Source organism: Saccopteryx bilineata, chromosome 12, assembly GCF_036850765.1.
Source record: "Saccopteryx bilineata isolate mSacBil1 chromosome 12, mSacBil1_pri_phased_curated, whole genome shotgun sequence".
In the NCBI taxonomy this organism is placed as follows: Eukaryota; Metazoa; Chordata; class Mammalia; order Chiroptera; family Emballonuridae; genus Saccopteryx; species Saccopteryx bilineata.
In genome coordinates, this window is record NC_089501.1 from 50,538,198 (window position 1) to 50,557,590 (window position 19,393).

General features: G+C 44.2%; 1 protein-coding gene across 1 annotated transcript in view; it reads right to left on the minus strand.

Annotated features, from left to right (window-relative positions):
- The window catches only part of LOC136316074 (uncharacterized), a 39,615-nt gene extending 22,892 nt beyond the window's left edge, over positions 1 to 16,723 (minus strand). Inside the window, exons 1-2 of the mRNA XM_066247812.1 lie at positions 16,708 to 16,723; positions 14,731 to 15,306 (exon numbers count right to left, since the gene is read on the minus strand). Coding sequence (XP_066103909.1) covers positions 14,731 to 15,306; positions 16,708 to 16,723 — 592 coding nt within the window. The remainder of the gene's footprint in view (positions 1 to 14,730; positions 15,307 to 16,707) is intronic.
- Between the last annotated feature and the right edge of the window lie 2,670 nt (positions 16,724 to 19,393).

Consider the following 19,393-nt stretch of genomic DNA (forward strand, 5'->3'; position numbering starts at 1 on the left):
CTCTGTGAGCATTGAAGATGACTGTTCCCTCCAGCACTCGCCAAAGAATGCTGTAAATTTGGATCTGCAATGAGGCTACAAGGTACACACTTTGAATATCTATTTCCAAATCACACAAAGGACTTCTCAGGTGAACTTGAGTAGGCCGTGTAGATAAACTTCTGTGTTACCTAAAGAACCATGTCTGTGCATAAAAGTGATGATGATGCTGGTTCATGTCCATGTGTGCAGACACTCGGAAACCTCTCATGAAAAGATACTTACTCCTGCCTTCCACTTGGTTTAGATACATATCCCATCGGAGGCGTTTCTGAAGTGCCTGATGCTCCTTACTCGCCTGTTCACACCTTCAGAGTCAATTAGAGCTTAATAACTATGTTGGGCAGGGGGTGGATACTGGACAAAGTATGGGATCATTTTGTAAAATGTCTGATTGTGAAAGCACTACACTGTACATGCTTACAATGTGCTTCATTTACACTTTTCTGTAATCATTTTTACTTCTCACAATAATTCTATCAGGTCACTATTAACATTTGTATTTTATAAAAGGAGAAATAGAAGCTCAGAGGACAAGTGAATGATTGAAGGTAGCAATGAATGTGAATAGAAAAAACAGGCATCTTCTCTGTGACACAAACCTACTCTTATACCCAGTGCAACACACATGAACAATGTGTTATTCAGTAGCAAGATTTTTATTTTTAGAAAGTCTCAAAGGCTTTCATGTTGCAAGTTTAACTTACACTTAAACCTCTCGCATCTTACAAGACCTTCGTTTTCTGGTAGATTATGAGTTATCTCTTTCTTTTCCTTTTCACCTAAACTCTTCCAACCCCTGGCTCCTCTTCCACAGCATCGTTTGTCCCCACTGGAATACAGCACCTCCCACTCCAGCATTTAAAATACTGACCTCACTCGTATCTTGCGTTGGCCTCAACAACTGCATATCGCCCCTCAGCCTGGCCCTACAAACTACCCATTCAGCCTGGCTTCTCAGCATCCCCACTCCACGTGGCCCCTGATCCTGGCCCCTTAGCATGAAACTTCAGGCTAGAGTCAGCCAGCCTACTCCTCATGGCCACTCAGACTGCCCACTTACCCTGCCCATTCAGCCTGGCCCTTCAGCCTATCCAATCAGCTTGGCCCAACAACCTGTCCACTCCATATAGATGCGCCAATGCCCACTCCACATGTCCCCTCAGCCTGGTTCTTTCGCATCGTGGTCCAGCCTGGCCATTCAGTATGTCCATTTTGTCTGGGCCCTTGCCTGGCCACTCACTCTGGCCCTGTAGTTTGGCCACTCAGCCTGGCCAGAGAGACTGGTCTCTCTACCTGGCAGCTCAGCCTGCCCGCTCAGTTTGACCCTTAGCCTACCAACTCAGTGTGGCCACTCAGTCTCGCCTCTGGCCTAGCCAATCAGCCTGGTGCCTCTATTTGCCCAATCCACATGGTTACTCAGCCTGGCCTCTCAGTCTGGCCCTCAGCCTGCCCAGTCTGCATGGCCCTTCTGGCTGGCCCCTCACCCTGGTCATTCCTCATGTCCCCTCCCCCTAGCCCCCAAAATGACTGCTAAGAATGGACCCTCAGCCTGTCTCCTCAGCCTACACAGTTTACATGGCCACTCAGCCTGGCCCTTCAACCTGCCCCTCAGCCTGACCCATCTGGCTGCCACCTCAACTGGGCCACTAAGCCTAACTCAACAGGCTCTCCACTAAACATGGACTCACAGACTGCCCACTCTACGTAGCCTGTCAGCCTGGGTCTTCCACATGGCAGTCCAGCCAGGCCACTCAGTCTGTCCCCTTTGTCTGGCCCCTCGCCCAGACACTCAGCCTGCCTCCTGAACATGGTATCTCAGTGTGCCCACTCACCCTGGCTCCTTAGTCTGGCCAATCAGCCTGGCCATTGAGACTGGCCTCTCTATATGGCCTCTGAGCCTGCGCACTCAGTTTGGACCCTTAGCCTTCCTACTCAGTGTGGCCTTCAGCCTGCTCACTGCCCAAGCCACTCAGCCTGGCGCCTCAGTGTGCCCACTCCACATGGTTACTAAGCTTGGACACTCAGTCTGGCCCTCAGCCTGCCCACTCTGTGTGGCCCTTCTGACTGGCCATGCAGCCTGCCCACTCAACCTGGACTCTCAACCTGGCCATTCCACATGTCCCCTCCTCCTGGACCCTGGAATGACTGCTAAGAACAGACGCTCAGCCTGGGCATTCAGCCTGGCCCATCAGGCTGGTCCCTTCGCTGGGCCACTCAATACGGACCTTTAGCCTGTCAATTCAGCCTAGGCCAATAGGCTCCCCACTTTGCATGGCCCCTCAGAATGGTCTTTCAGCCTGGCCCTTCCACATGGCCACTCAGCCTGGCCCCTTCGGCCGCTCAGACTACCCGCTCAGCCTGCCCACTCATTCTGGCCCCTCTGCTTGCCACACAGCCTTCCCACTGCACATGGACCCTAGCCTGCCCACTCAGCCTGGGCACTTAGACTAGACCTTCACCTTGCCCAATTTACATGGCTCCTCAGCCTGGCTCTGCCGCATGGTAGTCCAGTCAGGCCACTCAGTCTGTCCCCTTTATCTGGCCACTCAGCCTTGCTATTGAGACTGGCCTCTCTACCTGGCCACTCAGCCAGTCCAGTTTGAACCCTTAGCCTACCAACTCTGTGTGGCCACTCAGCCTGCCCACTGAACATGGCATCTTAGCCTGCCCACTCAGGCTGGCCCCTCACCCAGCCCACTCATCTTTGCTTCTAAGTCTCCCCACTAGCCCGCACACTCAGGCTGGCCCCTAAGAATGGCAACCTGGTTGGTCACAGAGGAAATGTTCCCCTCCTTAGGGAATGCAGGGTATTTGCCACTCTCTGAGAGACCCAAGAAGCTAGAACAGTGCAAGAGAAACTAAAAACTTATGCTTTGGCCCAGCCTACTGGAAAACAAAAGACTTATTAACCTACAAAAACAGCAAAGTGTCTCACATTTAAAATTTTTTAAAAAAAGGAAAAGAAAAATCAGACTCATTCTCACAGATGCCTAGACCAAAAAAAGGATTCATTAATTACCATTAACAACCTAGGTAACAAGGCACTCAGAAATAAAATTTAAACCCTCCAGACAATAAATTTAAATACATAAAAATACATTGTTTAAAAGACAGAGAAGTAAAAATTGTAAAGCTGAAAAAAATGAGATGCCCAAGAAAATCAATTTGGCAGTTTCATGAACTCAGAAATAAAATCAACAAACAAAAGAACTATTTTACCAGTAAGACTGAACCTTTAAGAAGGAACCATCACCCTAAAGCAGTAGAATATACATTCTTTTCAAGTGCTCATGGTACATTCTCTAGGATATACCACATGTTAGGGCACAAAAGCGGTCTCAACAAATTTAAGAAGATTAAAATATAGCCATTTTCTCTGATCACAATGGCATGAAACTAGAAAGCAATCACAACAGAAAAACTGAAAAATACTCAAACACTTGGAAATTAAATAGCATGTTATTAAATAACAAATGGGTTAACAATGAGATCAAAGAAGAAATAAAAAAATTCCTAGAAACAAATTATAATAAGCACACATCAACTCTTAATTGTGTTAATGGTAGAAAATCATAATTCATATAAATTAGACATTGAAAATTGTAGTAAAATGTTCAAAGCTTTTAGATATTGCCACATATTTTTCTTTGATAGCAATCCAAAAGGCTTCAAGAGACAATTCCGTATGTTTAATCATCAATCCAAATCCCCCACCTTACAAATCATCTTAACTTTACACCAAACAAAGGATAGAAGAAACTTGCCCCCAGTCTTGGCAAGACATTGGATGTAACATGAGTGTTAAGATTCACTTCTGAACAGTCATCCTGGTTAAGTTTCCCGAAAATCTTGGAGCTGATAGTGATGAGCAGACTACTGTTGAAGCATCAAATGAGATTGTCCTCAACAAGTACACAAACGCAAGACCCACAAATGCAAATTTTAGCCTGAATAGAATTTAAATGAGTTTTGTGCAAATTTTATGATTAAAATAAATGTTTGAATATGTTCTATTTCAAAACTGTAGACAAATACTGATGCAATCATATCTTTTAGTGTATTTACTGCATTCTATAAATTATTATATTTTCACAAAGATGATGCCCAAGAAGACATTCTACTTCATTGTTAAACTAAATGTTAAAAATTTTACAATAAGATGAAAACCTAAAATATTGAATTGCAAAAAAACTCTACCTTGTAGAGAAAAACTAATGTCAGATTTGAGATCAGCATGCTCGAATTAGGTAAGAACAACTGTGTTTGTGGATGCAACATTTTGTTCCCCAGTGTTTTAGTTGACATTTAATATTATATTAATTTCAGGTGTACAGCATAGTGGTTACACATGCACATAACTTACAAAGTGATCCCCCTAAAAAGTCTAGAACTTCTGACACCATATAGTTATTAATTTAATATTGACTCTATTCCCTACGCCTATGCTGTACTTTACAATCCCCTCACTACAAAGTGATCCCCCTAAAAAGTCTGGAACCTCTGACACCATACATAGTTATTTCAATAATATTGACTCTATTCCCTATTCCTATGCTGCACTTTACAACCCCCACCCTGCAGCCCCTCACCCCCCACCCCCCTACACCCCTCACCTCCCACCCCCCTACACCCCTCACCCCCATTATCCCCTCTACACCCCTCAACCCTCATTTCGCCTCTACCTCCTATTCCCCCACCCCAAGTGAATGTAGGGTAAAGGACAGGTCTTGTGTTTTTAGATTTGCTCATTTATATGGAAGGGCTGCAGCAGCCCTTCGCCCACGCGTGCTCCGGGCTGCCATGGCGCCCGCCGCTGCTGGTGCCCGCCCCCCACGTGTTCCCAGGGGATTTTTGGGTAAACAACAGGTGGTGTTTTTTAGATTTGTTCATTTGGATTGAGGGTTGCCAATGCCCCTCACCCCCCACCCCCCTACCAACAACACAGCGCTGCTTCTTCACCACACCATGAACTCATTTCTGAAGTGTCTGCAGAGCCTCACTGCATGTGGGAACAGCAGGTGCAGGATGCATTCTAGCTCTTAGTAAAGAGTTGGATGTTATAGTTTTAGATGTGTCCCTTTGAATTCCAAAATTAATCTTGTTAAATGTGAAGTTATAAAAATTTTCACCACATTAACCTATTTATTTTTTTATTTGAACTTATTAGGATGACACTGGTTAATATAAAATTATACAGGTTTCATGTGCCCAAAAGTACAACACATCTCCATACTCACGCCCCTCAATATAAATGAGCAAACCTAAAAACACAAGACCTATTGTTTATCCAACAATCCCCTGGGGTGGGGGGAAATGGGAGGTGGAAGGGCTTTGGGGGGTATGGGGGTAATGGGGGCGGGGGAATTGGGGGGTGGGGAAAATGGGGTGGGGGATAATGGGGTGTGTGGGAATTGGGGGGTGGGGGGAATGGGGGGGTGGGGGTTGTAAAGTACAGCATAGGCATATGGAATAGAGTCAATATTATTGTAATAATATTGTATATTGCCTGACCAGGTGGTGGCGCAGTGGATAGAGCGTCGGACTGGGATGCCGAGGACCCAGGTTCGAGACCCCGAGGTCGGCAGCTGGAACATGGGCTAATCGGCTTTGAGCAGAGCTCACCAGCTTGGACCCAGGGTCGCTGGCTTGAGCGAGGGGTTACTGGGTCTGCTGAAGGCCCGCGGTCGGGGCACATGTGAGAGAGCAATCAATGAGCAGCTGGGGTGTCGCAATGAAAAACTGATGATTGATGCTTCTGATCTGTCTCTGTTCCTGTCTGTACCTACCTATTCCTCTCTTACTGTCTCTGTAAAAAAACAAACAAACAAAAAAACAAATAATATTGTATATTAATTCACCGATATGTTTCCCTAATATTGGCTGAAATATGTGACAAAACCTTTTACAAATTCTTACAAAGATCAAATGTCTAATTCTTCTATATATCTTTATTCTCTCAATCTGAACCAACACCTGAAGGTGAACCTGTCTGTGTATTTGAAGATTGCAGTTCTCTTGATGGGATGGAGAAGCTTAATCACAGAGATAATTTACACACTAATTAAAAAGACAGAAGGAATCAGGTGAAAACTGCAGAGTAAGAGCAAGAAGCAGGCCTTCTGGGGAAATGTGACTTTCAAGACTTTCATCAGTTCTTCCAGTGTAGTTAGCACCTTCTTTATCATACATTGTATTACTACTGTGAATGTATCTATTTCTAATGAAGGTCTTTTTCTTGTAGCTTAACATTCTATGGTCCTGTAGAAATCTAGAGTACCATGTTAGACGTGACGAGTACAGTACCAGTCTGGCTAGTGCCTTCCTTCAAGGCATAGCATAGTGGTTACACATGTATATAACTTACAAAGTGATCTCCCTAAAAAGTCTAGAACCTTTGACACCATACATAGTTACTAAAATAATATTCTACCAAATATTCAAAGAACTAACTCCTATCCTTCTCAAGCTATTTCAAAAAATTCAAGAGGAAGGAAGCCTTCCAAGCTCCTTTTATGAGGCAAGCATAATTCTGATTCCAAAACCAGGCAAAGACAACACAAAGAAAGAAAATTATAGGCCAATATCCCTGATAAATTTAGATGCTAAAATCCTCAACAAAATGTTAGCAAACTGGATCCAGCAATATATGGAAAAAAAAATACACCATGATCAAGTGGTATTTATTCTGTGGAGGCAAGGCTGGTACAATATTCACTAATCAATCAATGTGATTCATCACATAAACAAAAGGAAGGAGGAAAAACACATGATAATTTCAATAGATGCCGAAAATGCATTTGATAAAATCCAGCACCCATTCATGATCAAAACTCTCAGTAAAGAGGGAATACAGAAAACATACCTCAACATGATCAAGGCCATCTATGACAAACCCACAGCCAACATCATACTCAAAGGGCAAAAATTAAAAGCAATTCCTTTACGATCAGGAACAAGGCAGGCATGCCCCCTTTCACTACTCTTATACAACATAGTTCTGGAAGTCCTAGCCACAGCAATCAGACAAGAAGAAGAAATAAAAGGCATCCAAATTGGAAAAGAAGTAAAACTGTCATTACTTGCAGATGATATGATATTGTGTATAGAAAACCCTAACGTCTCAGTCAAAAAACTACTGGACCTGATAAATGAATTCAGCAAGGTGGCAGGATAGAAAATTAATACTCAGAAATCAGAGGCATTTTTATACACCAACAATGAACTGCCAGAAAGAGACATTAAGGAAACAATCTCCTTCACTATTGCAACCAAAAAAAATAAAGTACCTAGGAGTAAATTTAACCATGGAGATTAAACTTGTACTCAGAAAATTATAAAACATTGATAAAAGAAATCAAGGAAGATACAAACACGTGGAAGCATATACCGTGCTCATGGAGAGGAAGAATAAACATCATTATAATGTCTATATTACCCACAGCAATTTATAAATTTAATGCAATACCAACTAAAATACCACTGACATACTTCAAAGATATAGAACACATATTCCAAAAATTTATATGGAACCAAAAAAGAACACGAATAGCCTCAGCAATCTTGAAAAGGAAGAATAAAGCGGGAGGTATCATACTTCCCGATACCAAGTTATACTACAAGGCCATTATACTCAAAACAGCTTGGAGCCCTGGCCAGTTGGCTCAGTGGTAGAGCATCAGCCTGGTGTATAGAAGTCCCGGGTTCGATTTCCGGCCAGGGCACACAGGAGAAGTGCCCATCTGCTCCACCCCTCCCCCTCTCCTTCCTCTCTGTCTCTTTCTTCCCCTCCCGCAGCCGAGGCTCCATTAGAGCAAAAGATGGCCCGGGCGCTGGGGATGGCTCCTTGGCCTCTACCCCAAGCGCTACAGTGGCTCTGGTTGCAACAGAGCGACGCCCCGGATGGGCAGAACATCGCCCCCTGGTGGGCGTGCCGGGTGGATCCCAGTCGGGCGCATGTGGGAGTCTGTCTGACTGCCTCCCCGTTTCCAGCTTCAGAAAGATACAAAAAAAAAAAAAAAAAAAAAAAAACCAGCTTGGTTCTGGCAGAAGAACAGACCTACAGATCAATGGAACAGAACAGAGAACCCAGAAATAAACCCAAATCTTTATGCACAACTGATATCAGCCTGGTGCCTCAGTGTGCCCACTCCACATGATTACTCAGCCTGCCCACTCAGCCTGGCCAAGCCACGTGGCCACTCAGCCAGACCCCTCAGGCTCGCCGTTCAGCCTTGCCCCTCAGCCAGACGACTCAGCCTGGCACATCAAACTGCCCACTAAGCCGGCCACTCAGCCTGCCCATCAGCCTGGCTTCTTAGTCTCACCGCCAGCCTGGCCACTCAGCTTGGCCCTTCCACATGGCCCCTCAGCCAGGCCCAACAGCCTGTCTGTTCCAAATAGACACACCGACTGCCCACTCTGCATGGCACCTTAGACTGGTCTTTCAGCCAGGTCCTTCCACATGGCCACTCAGCCTGGTCCCTTTTCTGAACGCTCAGCCTTCCCACTGAACATGGCCCCTCACCCTGCCCATTCCAATGGCCTCTCAGCCAGGCCCCCCAGAAAGATCCCTAAGAATGGCCCCTCCTCCTGCCTACTCAGACAAGAGCAAAAGCCTGCCCACTCCACATGGACCCTCAGCCTGCCCACTGCACATAGACACTCAGTTGGCCTCTCAGCCTGGTCGCTCAGATGGCCCAATCAGCCTGGCCACTCAGTCTGGCCCCTCAGCCAGCCCACTCAACATGGCCACTCGTCCTGGCCCCTCAACCTTGCATAACAGCCTTACCACAACACATGGATACTTAAAATGCCCATTCAGCCTGCCCACTCTGCATGGCCCTTCTGGCTGGCCACTCACCCTGGCCCAACAGCCTGCCCACTCTATACAGACCCACTGACTGCCCACTACACATGACCCTCAGACTGGTCTTTCAGCCTGGTTTTTTCACATGGCCACTCAGCCTGCCACTCAGCCTGGGCACTTAGCTTGGACCCTCAACTGGGCTATTCCACATGGCCCCTCAGCCGGGCACCCCAGAATGACCCCTAAGACTGGCCACTCAGCCTGGCTACTCAACTTATCCCTTAGCCTGCCCACTCTGCAAGGTCACTCAGCCTGGCCCCTCAGCCTGCCCACTCCACATGGCACCTCAGACTGCAGAATCAGGCTGGACCCTCACCCAACCCACTCATTCTTGCTTCTAAGTCTCCCCACTAGCCCGCACACTCAGGCTGGCCCCTAAGTATGGCGACCTGGTTGGTCACAGAGGAGATGTTCCCCTCCATAGGGAATGCAGGGTATTTGCCACTCTCTAAGAGACCCAAGAAGCTAGAGCAGTGCAAGAGAAACTAAAAACTTATGCTTCGGCCCGGCCTACTGGAAAACAAAAGACTTATTAACCTACAAAAACAGCAAAGTGTCTACATTTAAAACTTCTTTTAAAAAGGAAAAGAAAAATCAGACTCATTCTCACAGATGCCTATACCGAAAAAATGTATTCATCAATTACCTAAACAACCTAGGTAACAAGGCACTCAGAAAGAAAATCTCCAGAAAGTAAATTTCAATTTAAACATAAAAATACATTGTTTAAAAGACAGAGAAGTAAAAATTGCAGATCTGAAAAAAAAATGAGATGCCAAAGAAAAACAATTTGGCAGTTTCATGAACTCAGAAATAAAATCAACCAACAAAAGAAGTATTTTACCAATAAGATTGAAACTTTAAAAAGGAACCATCATGATAAAGCAGAATATATATTCAAGTGCTCATGGTACATTCTCTAGGACAGACCACATGTTAGGGCACTTAAGCAGTCTCAACAAATTTAAGAAGATTGAAATCATATCAAGCATTTTCTCTGATCACAATGGCATGAAACTAAGAATCAATCACAACAGAAAAACTGAAAAATACTCAATCACTTGGAAACTAAATAGCATGTTATTAAATAACAAATGGGTTAACAATGAGATCAAAGAAGAAACTTAAAAATTCCTAGAAATGAATGATAATGAGCACACATCAACTCAAAATTTATGGGACACAGCAAAAGCAGTATTGTGAGGGAAGTTCATAGCATTACAACCATACCTTATGAAACTAGAAAAAGCTCAAATATACAACTTGACCCTGCATCTAAGAGAACTAAAAAAACAGCAAGAAAACCCAGGGGGAGTAGAAAGAAGGAAATAATAAAGGTCAGAGCGGAATTAAATGACATAGAGGTTAAAAAAATACAGAGGATCAATTAAACCAGGAGCTGTTTCTTTGAAAAGGTAAACAGGAGCAAAGAACCTTTAACTGAACTCACCAAGAAAAATAAATAAAATTAAAAATGAGAGTGGAGAAATAACTACTGACACAACAGAAATACAAAATATTATAAAAAAATACTATGAAGAACTGTATGCCACGAAACTACACAACCTAGATGAAATGGACAAATTCCTTGAAACATATAATCATCCAAAAATCAATCTGGAAGAATCAGAAAACCTAAACAGACTGATTACAACAATTGAGATCAAAACAGTTACCAAAAACTTCCCAACAAAGAAAAGTCTTGGGCCTGATGGCTTCACAAGTGAATTCTACCAAATATCAAAGAAGAATTAATGCCTATCCTTTTCAGTCTATTTCAAAAACAAAGGGAGACTTCCAAGCTCCTTTTATGAGACAAGCATAGTTCTGATTCCAAAACCAGGCAAAGACAACACAAAGAAAATTATAGGCCACTATCCCTGATAAATTTAGATGCTAAAATCCTCAACAAAATGTTAGCAAACCGGATCCAGCAATACATGAAAAAAACCATACACCATGATCAAGTGGTATTTATTCTATGGAAGCAAGGCTGGTACAATATTCACTAATCAATCAATGTGATTCATCACATAAACAAAAGGAAGGAGGAAAAACACATGATAATTTCAATAGATGCCGAAAATGCATTTGATAAAATCCAGCACCCATTCATGATCAAAACTCTCAGCAAAGAGGGAATACAAAAACATACGTTAACATAATAATGACCATCTATGACAAACCCACAGCCAACATCATACTCAAAGGGCAAAAATTAAAAGCAATCCCCTTAAGATCAGGAACAAGGCAGGGGTGCCCCCTTTCACTACTCTTATTCAACATAGTTCTGGAAGTCCTAGCCACAGCAATCAGACAAGAAGAAGAAATAAAAGGCATCCAAATTGGAAAAGAAGTAAAACTGTCATTATTTGCAGATGATATGATATTGTGTATAGAAAACCCTAAAGTCTCAGTCAAAAAAACTACTGGACCTGATAAATGAATTCAGCAAGGTGGCAGGATAGAAAATTAATACTCAGAAATCAGAGGCATTTTTATAAACTGACAATGAACTGTCAGAAAGAGAATTTAAGAAAACAATCTCCTTCACTATTGCAACCAAAAAAATAAAGTACCTAGGAGTAAATTTAACCAAGGAGATTAAACTTGTACTCAGAATATTTTAAAACTTTGATAAAAGAAATCAAGGAAGATACAAACACGTGGAAGCATATACCGTGCTCATGGAGAGGAAGAATAAACATCATTATAATGTCTATATTACCCACAGCAATTTATAAATTCAATGCAATACCAATTAAAATACCATTGACATACTTCAAAGATATAGAACACATATTCCAAAAATTTATATGGAACCAAAAAAGAACACGAATAGCCTCAGCAATCTTGAAAAGGAAGAATAAAGCGGGAGGTATCACACTTCCCGATATCAAGTTATACTACAAGGCCATTGTACTCAAAACAGCCTGGTACTGGCATAAGAACAGGCATATAGATCAATGGAACAGAACAGAGAACTCAGAAATAAACCCACAGCTCTATGGATAACTGATATTTGACAAAGGAGGTAAGAGCATACAATGAAGTAAAGACAGCCTCTTTAATAAATGATGTTGGGAAAACTGGACATCTACCAGCAAAAAAATGAAACTAGACCACCTACTTACACCATTCACAAAAATAAACTCAAAATGGATAAAATACTTAAATGTAAGCCGTGAAACCATAAGCATCTTAAAAGAAAACATAGGCAGTAAGCTCTTTGATATCTCTCGCAGCAATATATTTGCCGATATCTCCACGGGCAAGTGAAATAAAAGAGGATAAACAAATGGGACTATATCAAACTAAAACACTTTTGCACAGCTAACGACAATAAGAACAGAATAAAAAGACAAACAACACAATGGGAGAACATATTCAACAATATGTCTGATAAAGGGTTAATAACCAAAATTTATAAAGAACTTGTAAAACTCAACAGCAGGAAGACAAACAATCCAATCCAAAAATGGGCAAAAGAAATGAATAGACACTTCTCCAAAGAGGACATACAGATGGCCAATAGGCATATGAAAAAATGGTCAACATCACTAATCATTAGAGAATGCAAATTAAAACCACAGTGAGATATCACCTCACACCAGTCAGAATGGTGCTCATCAACAAAACAACACAGAATAAGAGCTGGCCAGGATGTGGAGAAAACAAAACCATCCTCCACTGCTGGTTAGAATGCAGACTGGTGCAGCCACTGTGGAAAACAGTATGGAGATTCCTCAAAAAATTAAAAATCAAACCGCCTTTTGACCCAGCTATCCCAATTTTAGGAATATACCCCAAGAACTCCATAGCACTGTTCCAAAAGGAGAAATGCACCCCCATGTTTATGGCAGCATTGTTCACAATAGCACAGATCTGGAAACAGCCCAAGTGTCCGTCAGTGGACGAGTGGACTAAAAAGCCTAGGTACATATACACTATGGAATACTACTCAGCCATAAGAAATGATGACATCTGATCATTTACAACAACATGGATGGACCTTGATAACATCATACTGAGTGAAATAAGTAAATCAGAAAAAAACTAAGAACTATATGATTCCAAACATAGATGGGACATAAAAATGAGACTCAGAGACATGGACAAGAGTGGAATGGATGGGGGGGGGAGGTTAAGGAAAGACTGGGGGAGGGGAGGGGCACAAAGAAAACCAGATAGAAGGTGACAGAAGACAATTTGACCTTGGGTGAGGGGTATGCAACATAATCAAATGACAGAATAACCTGGAGATGTTTTCTCTGAACATATGTACACATATGTACCCTGATTTATCAATGTCACCCCATTAAAATTTAAAAAAATGTAAGCCTCATGCAATCATGGACATTATCTGTATTGTTTAACACTAGTGCCTGTCTCATAGTAAGATCTCAAACGTTTGTTGAGAAAAAAAAACAAACCTGCTTCATACAATATAATTGATTCCAATAAGAATATGAAAAAAATAGTTTTGTTATCCAAATTTGTATTCACTTTAACTTTTTTCCTTGAAATGAAAGTTGAATATATTTGAAATAAATTGTAATGTGGAAACATTTGTCCAAAGCCCTGGAATATGTCACGACTACTGAGGACAAGCTATCAGAGCACCAGCCTGCATCCCTTCCAGCAGACCAGTTAGAACAGAGCACCTTACAGAAAGGACACCCACCCACTCTCACTCCCACACCAACCCGAGGCACCCTAATTATCAGACTAAGTTTACATAAATCAGAGAAGAGTTACAGTGCAATTAAATGTATCCACAAAGTAATATGATATAAAACACTCTGCAAATATTAAAACTTTTTTTTAAGGGATCAATGTTTTCAATGAAGAAGCTGGTATTGGGCTGAAGGAGGAAAGCTGGGAGGGGGACCGACCCACCAGGTGAGGACTGGGGAGACCACGGAACTGAGCAGCGGCTACGTTGGGTGGGTGCCCTGAAGCACTCAAAGGAGGGAAGTGGGAGAGCGGAGCCCACCCAGGCAAAGTGACTGGAGTTCTGGAGGAGGTTTGCACGCTGCGCACCTGCAACTGTCAGGTAGAGGCATCCACCCGAGGCTGGGCGCTCCTTCCTCTCATACCCAAAACAGGGCTGTCACCCAAGTCCTAAAAGCAGGAGTCTCACGCTCCAGCCAGTAGTCACAAGATCTCATGCACCTCTTAATAATAATGACAATCCCATCAATGGCATCCAACTTCTGAGTGTGTGTGTGTGGTGGAGGAGGTGAAGTGGATGGGATGGGTTGCTTGAACAGGAGCTACCAGGAGGCAAGGATTGCTGTTGAGAGGAGTGGGGACAGGCTGGGGAGGAGAATACACCCTACCTTCAAGTTCACTAATCCTTGCTTGTCCTCTGCCCGCAATCTGCTCGGGCCTTGCATACCCCTACCTCTCCCAAAGCCATCCACCCTGCAAGTGACAGCCCCCAAGGCCAACCCCAGGAAGTGGCCCAGCGCGACCCCCCAAACTCTGCTGAGCACAGTTGTTTCTCTCAGAGAGCCCAGAGAGCTGCGCCCACCTCTGGTCAAGACCCACACTGACTGACACCGAGGACTCTAAATTCACCCCAGGAATCACCCCGCTCATGCCCATCTCACAGTAGTTTAACCCCAAGCCCCAGCGAATGTCTCAAAAGTCTTCCCCAGGCATTGCCCAGCATTTCCGCGCCTCAAGAAAGTACTGTGGCTGGCATCCCGGGTCTGTCTTCCCTGGTCAATTTCCCCCCTTGTCACTTCACCCCAAATCTAGCGGTTTCTGCCCTGTGCTAGATCCCTTCCCCAGCGGGAGGCGGACGCCCAGCTCACCATTGTCCTTGGCGTTGGCAGTGGCAGCGGCCTCGGTGCGGGAGGGAGCGAACCCAGGACGCAAGGCCAGGCAGCGGGTCACACCAGACCACTGGGCGGCTCCAGCACTCCCGGCGGCTGTTAATCCAATAGTCGGCTGCCCGGGCTTTGGCGTAGCGTAGAGCCAGTCGGCGTGAATGGGAGCGAGCAGGGCTGTCTGAGCGCATGAGAGTAAGAGGCGGGCGGTGGCTCCAAGGTCCCCGGCGGGAGCAGAGAAGAAAAGGAAGCGGGCGAGAAGTAGGTAGTGGAGTTTAGGAAGCGTATCCTGCAGTTCCCCGAAGACTGGAGCCAGGTGCGGCAGGGCGCGCTCCCACGGCGCGGGCACAGCACGAGTGGCCACCGGAGCTCCAGACCCCGCAGTGCTGGGAACCGCAGCCGCTCTGCGGGAAGGGGGGCGCACTCCCCCCCCCAGCCGGTACCAGCGTGTCTGAACTCTGAGGGCAGAGCATCCTGGGGCGTCCTCAGTGACAGCTACTTGGCCGGCCTCCTCTCTCCCGATCCACCCAAAAGAGTCTGTGTGCCTGGGTTCTTTCCTTCCTGGGTCTTGGAGCCACCGGTGCTAAGGTGTGCGGGCTCCTCACTCCCCATGACTGGCACTGTCACAGCCGCTGCTGGGCCACTGGCGCACCCCAGTCTGCAGCTGCCTCCCAGAGACGGGCCTAGCTGTGTGCGCCTGTGTCTAAGGGAATCTCTTTCTCTCCATCACTCAGGCGCGCGGGACAAACTGGGTCCCCTGCGAAAAACTGCAGAATGGCTGCCAGTCCACACACTCCGGTCTCTCTCCCCACCCACCCTGCCCCTACCCCTCCTCGCCGTCTCCCTCCTCTCCCTGCTCCTCCTCCAGCTGTGGCTCCCCAGCTCGCAAAGGCAGTGGAGAAGCCGCTAGGAAAAGGGCGGGGGAAAGGGTGGGGAAGGGAGCACAGGTGTCTAGCGGAGAGATGGGTGCACACACCAGGGCGGTTTGCTGCAGAGGGTGGGCAGGGTCTTAGGCAGAGAATAGAGAGGAGAGGATTTACTCGGAGGCAGAGGTCCTGCAGCTGAGCACTGTAAGTCCCACCCAGGCGTGGAAGCCGCGGGCCAGCTGTGCGGTGGGCAGTGGGCGAGTGTGCAGGGCTCCCAGGCGGATTGTGGTCCTAGCTTGGAGAACTTGCAGAAGTGACCACACTCGCGGAACCCGGGGACATAGGAGTCAGGGACTCAATCTCTGAGTTGCTGAGACAGGTGTCTTTGGGATGAGAGGGGTCTAGACTTGGAGCTTGGCAGCAGACAGGTGTCCAGGGAGCTCCTGCGTGGCTCTGGTTTGCCAGGCTGAATTGCTGAGTCTGTGAGGGTTCCAGCGGTGGTGGCAGCGGTGGTTCTCAGACTGCTGTGTGCACCCAGAGTCACAGGGGGCTGTCATCGCCTAGCTGGGAAGCAGAGATCAGGGTTCAGCGTTTATTCCAGGTCCAAATCCCAAACTCACCCTCCCAATTTAGTGGCTATGAAATACTGGAAACGTGCTGGTCTGATTGGAGATGTTCAGTAAGTATAAAATACACAGTGAATTTCAAACATATAGTGCAAAAAAAACCTCTGTAAAATATTAAAATTTTTATGTTAATTGTTAAAATGGTAACATTGTAGATATATTGGGTTTTATAAAGTATTATTAAAATTATTTTTGCCTGTTTAAAGTTGTTTTATTTTTAATATGGGTACTAAAAGATTTTAAATTAACATATGTGGCTTTGCAGGGATTGTACATTCAATGCCTGAAGTGAGTGTGTGTGTGTGGGGGTTGCCATAACTTACAAGCAGCTCCTCAGACATCAGCTGGGTGGACTACAATTCAACTCGGTTCTGATACTATCTACCCAGAGACAGCAACTCATTCCACAGGAGCAGTCTCACAAGACTGCCCCCCCACTTCAGATTCCAATCTCAAGCCCAGCTTGTTACCTGTGCTCTGGACCATCTGGCTATCAATCAGAGGTTTTTACAATCCATTTCTTGTGTTTTATTAATTAATTTGATTATGTCTTAGGGAGGCTCATTTATTCATTAGATTATTCATTGCAAAGGATATATTTTTTTTTCTTGTTATTCCTAACAGTAACATATATAATTTTATTTTTCAATTACAGTTGATATTCAATGTTATCTTAGTTTCAGGTGTACAACATAGGGGTTAGACATTTATATAATGTATAAAGTGATCTTCTCTCCTCAGTAAGTCCAGTAACTATCTGACGCCATACAGTTATTTCAATATTATTGACAGTACAGTCTTTCCAATGCTATAATGACATCCTTATTACTACAGTATTTTATAACTGCCAACTTGTATTTCTTAATCCCTTCATGTTTTCACCCAGCCCTCTTCTCATCTGGAAACCATCAGTTTGCTGTATCTGTATTTGTTTCTGTTTTGTTTGTTTATTTTTAAGGTCCCACATATACATGAAATCATATGTATTTGATGGTATTTGTTTTCAACTACCTCATTTTACTTAGTATAATATACCCTCTAGGTCCATCCATGTTGTCTCAAATGGTAAAGATTTCATTCTTTTTATGGCTGAGTAATATTCCAATGTATACATACCAAATCTTTTTATCTAATCATCTATTGATAGACATTTAGGTTGCTTACATATCTGGGCTATTGCAAATAATGCTACAGTTAACATAGAGATGCATATACCTTTTCAAATTGCTGTTTTGGGACTTTTGTGTGTGAGAGAGAAAGAGACAGAGAGAGAAAGAGACAGGCAGGAAGGGAGATGAGAAGCATCAACTCATAGTTGCATCACTTTAGTTCATTGATTGCTTCTCATATGTGCCTTGACCAGGCTCCAGCTGAGCCAGTGACCCTTTTGCTTAAGCCAATGACTTACAGCTCAAGCCAGCAAACTTGGGCTTCAAGCCAGCAACCTTGGTGTTCAAGCCAGTGACCTTGGGGCTCAAGCCAGTGACCTTGGGTCTCTAGCCAGTGACTGTGGGGGCATGTCCATATTCCCATGCTTAAACTGACAAGCTTGTGTTCATGCCAGGTGAGCCTGAGCTCAAGTCGGTGACCTCGAGTTTTTGAAAACTGGGACCTCAATGTCCCAGGTCAGTGCTCTGGGATTGATGGAGAGGGACCATGAAACCATGACAGATGACCTTATTTAGTGTTGACCAGAAAATATCAGATGATTGATTAAGATTTTATTTCTTAGGTTAAAACAACAATTAGATCATGTATTAAATCTAGTATTATGGGTATTATGGGCTTTATCACAAGTGATGACATTTTGGGCCTGTGGTTTTCTCTTTAACACAGAGAGACTGTTCTTCAATATTAACTTTCTGAGACCTCCGTTTCATTTTTATTAAGAAGGACAGCGTGTTTTACAATTTTAATTGCATTTTATGTTTAGTTTTCTAAAATTGCCCTTTACCATTTTCCCTAATAGGTTAGAATGTAAGGATGAAATCTAGAGCACTGTAATCTGGGACCATTTTAGTATGATTTCCCCAAACAGTTTTAGACCTGGATTGAGTTTGAAGAAACAATGAACCGAGACCATGAGAGAGAAGGGGGAGGGTCCTCCAAGCTGTAAGGAGCTGTGACTAAACCAGTGGAAAGACAGGAACGTGAGTAGTGAGTCTGTGGGTTGATGAAAAGATCTTTTGGCTGTAGCAGAAAGCTTTTGTAAGGCAAGCTGTGGTTGGTGTTAGAGATGGAAAGGTTAATAAGCTGTACATCTGCACTATTTGAAATGGTGTAATTTTTCCAAACTCTTAAGTCCTTCTATTTACTAAAGAAAATCAGATAATAACACAACTTTAAAACTCATCTCAGTCTTCTAATCATTCTTAAATTCTAATAGCTGCTACAACCAGCAGCCGAAATCCCTCCATTTCAACCCCCACAAGAGGCTTGCTTCTCATATTTTGCATGGAGGCATGGGTGGCTCAGCGGTAAAATTCTTGCCTGCCACGCGGGAGGCATGAGTGAAGTCTGAGACAGACCGGAGTTGACAAATGGATTCAGGCTGGCCCCAACTGTTATTGGGGCCTGAGGCTGGCCTCCTTGCCAGTTTCCCTGATTACTACTTGGATTGCTTGTCAGATTTGGATTATGTGGGGGCTGCCATTCTATTCCTAACTTTGGTCCTAATGGCTGTCCGTTTTTGTGAAATTTAGAACGGCACTGCTTTGCCCAATGAAATTCTTTTTGACAGCGTGGACACAAAGTCTTAGGCAATGGGACATTATTATTAACATTATTAATTATGGGAGCTGTCCCTTGCACTCCTGGGCCTGCTTGCCCACTCTTGGGTCCATATTGACTGCAAGCCATTTTTAACTCTTTCAATAATTTATAAGGAAGCAGCTCCCATGTAGGATCCTCCTCATCATCAAATTCACCAGCCACAGCCACAGGAAAACATAATGCCAAATCAGTTTCCCCTTGGTCGCAAGAAGCTTGAATTGCCTTCTGCAACCCTGTTAACCCTGATGATTTTTTCTTTCCATTAATATCTGGTGATTGTACTGGTAGAGGCAAAGACATTTTAATAACCTTATTTTTATCCTTTTTGTCAGTCTTGGGGGGATATAATATGGGCAAGACTGTTTTTGACTTCCAATCCTCATT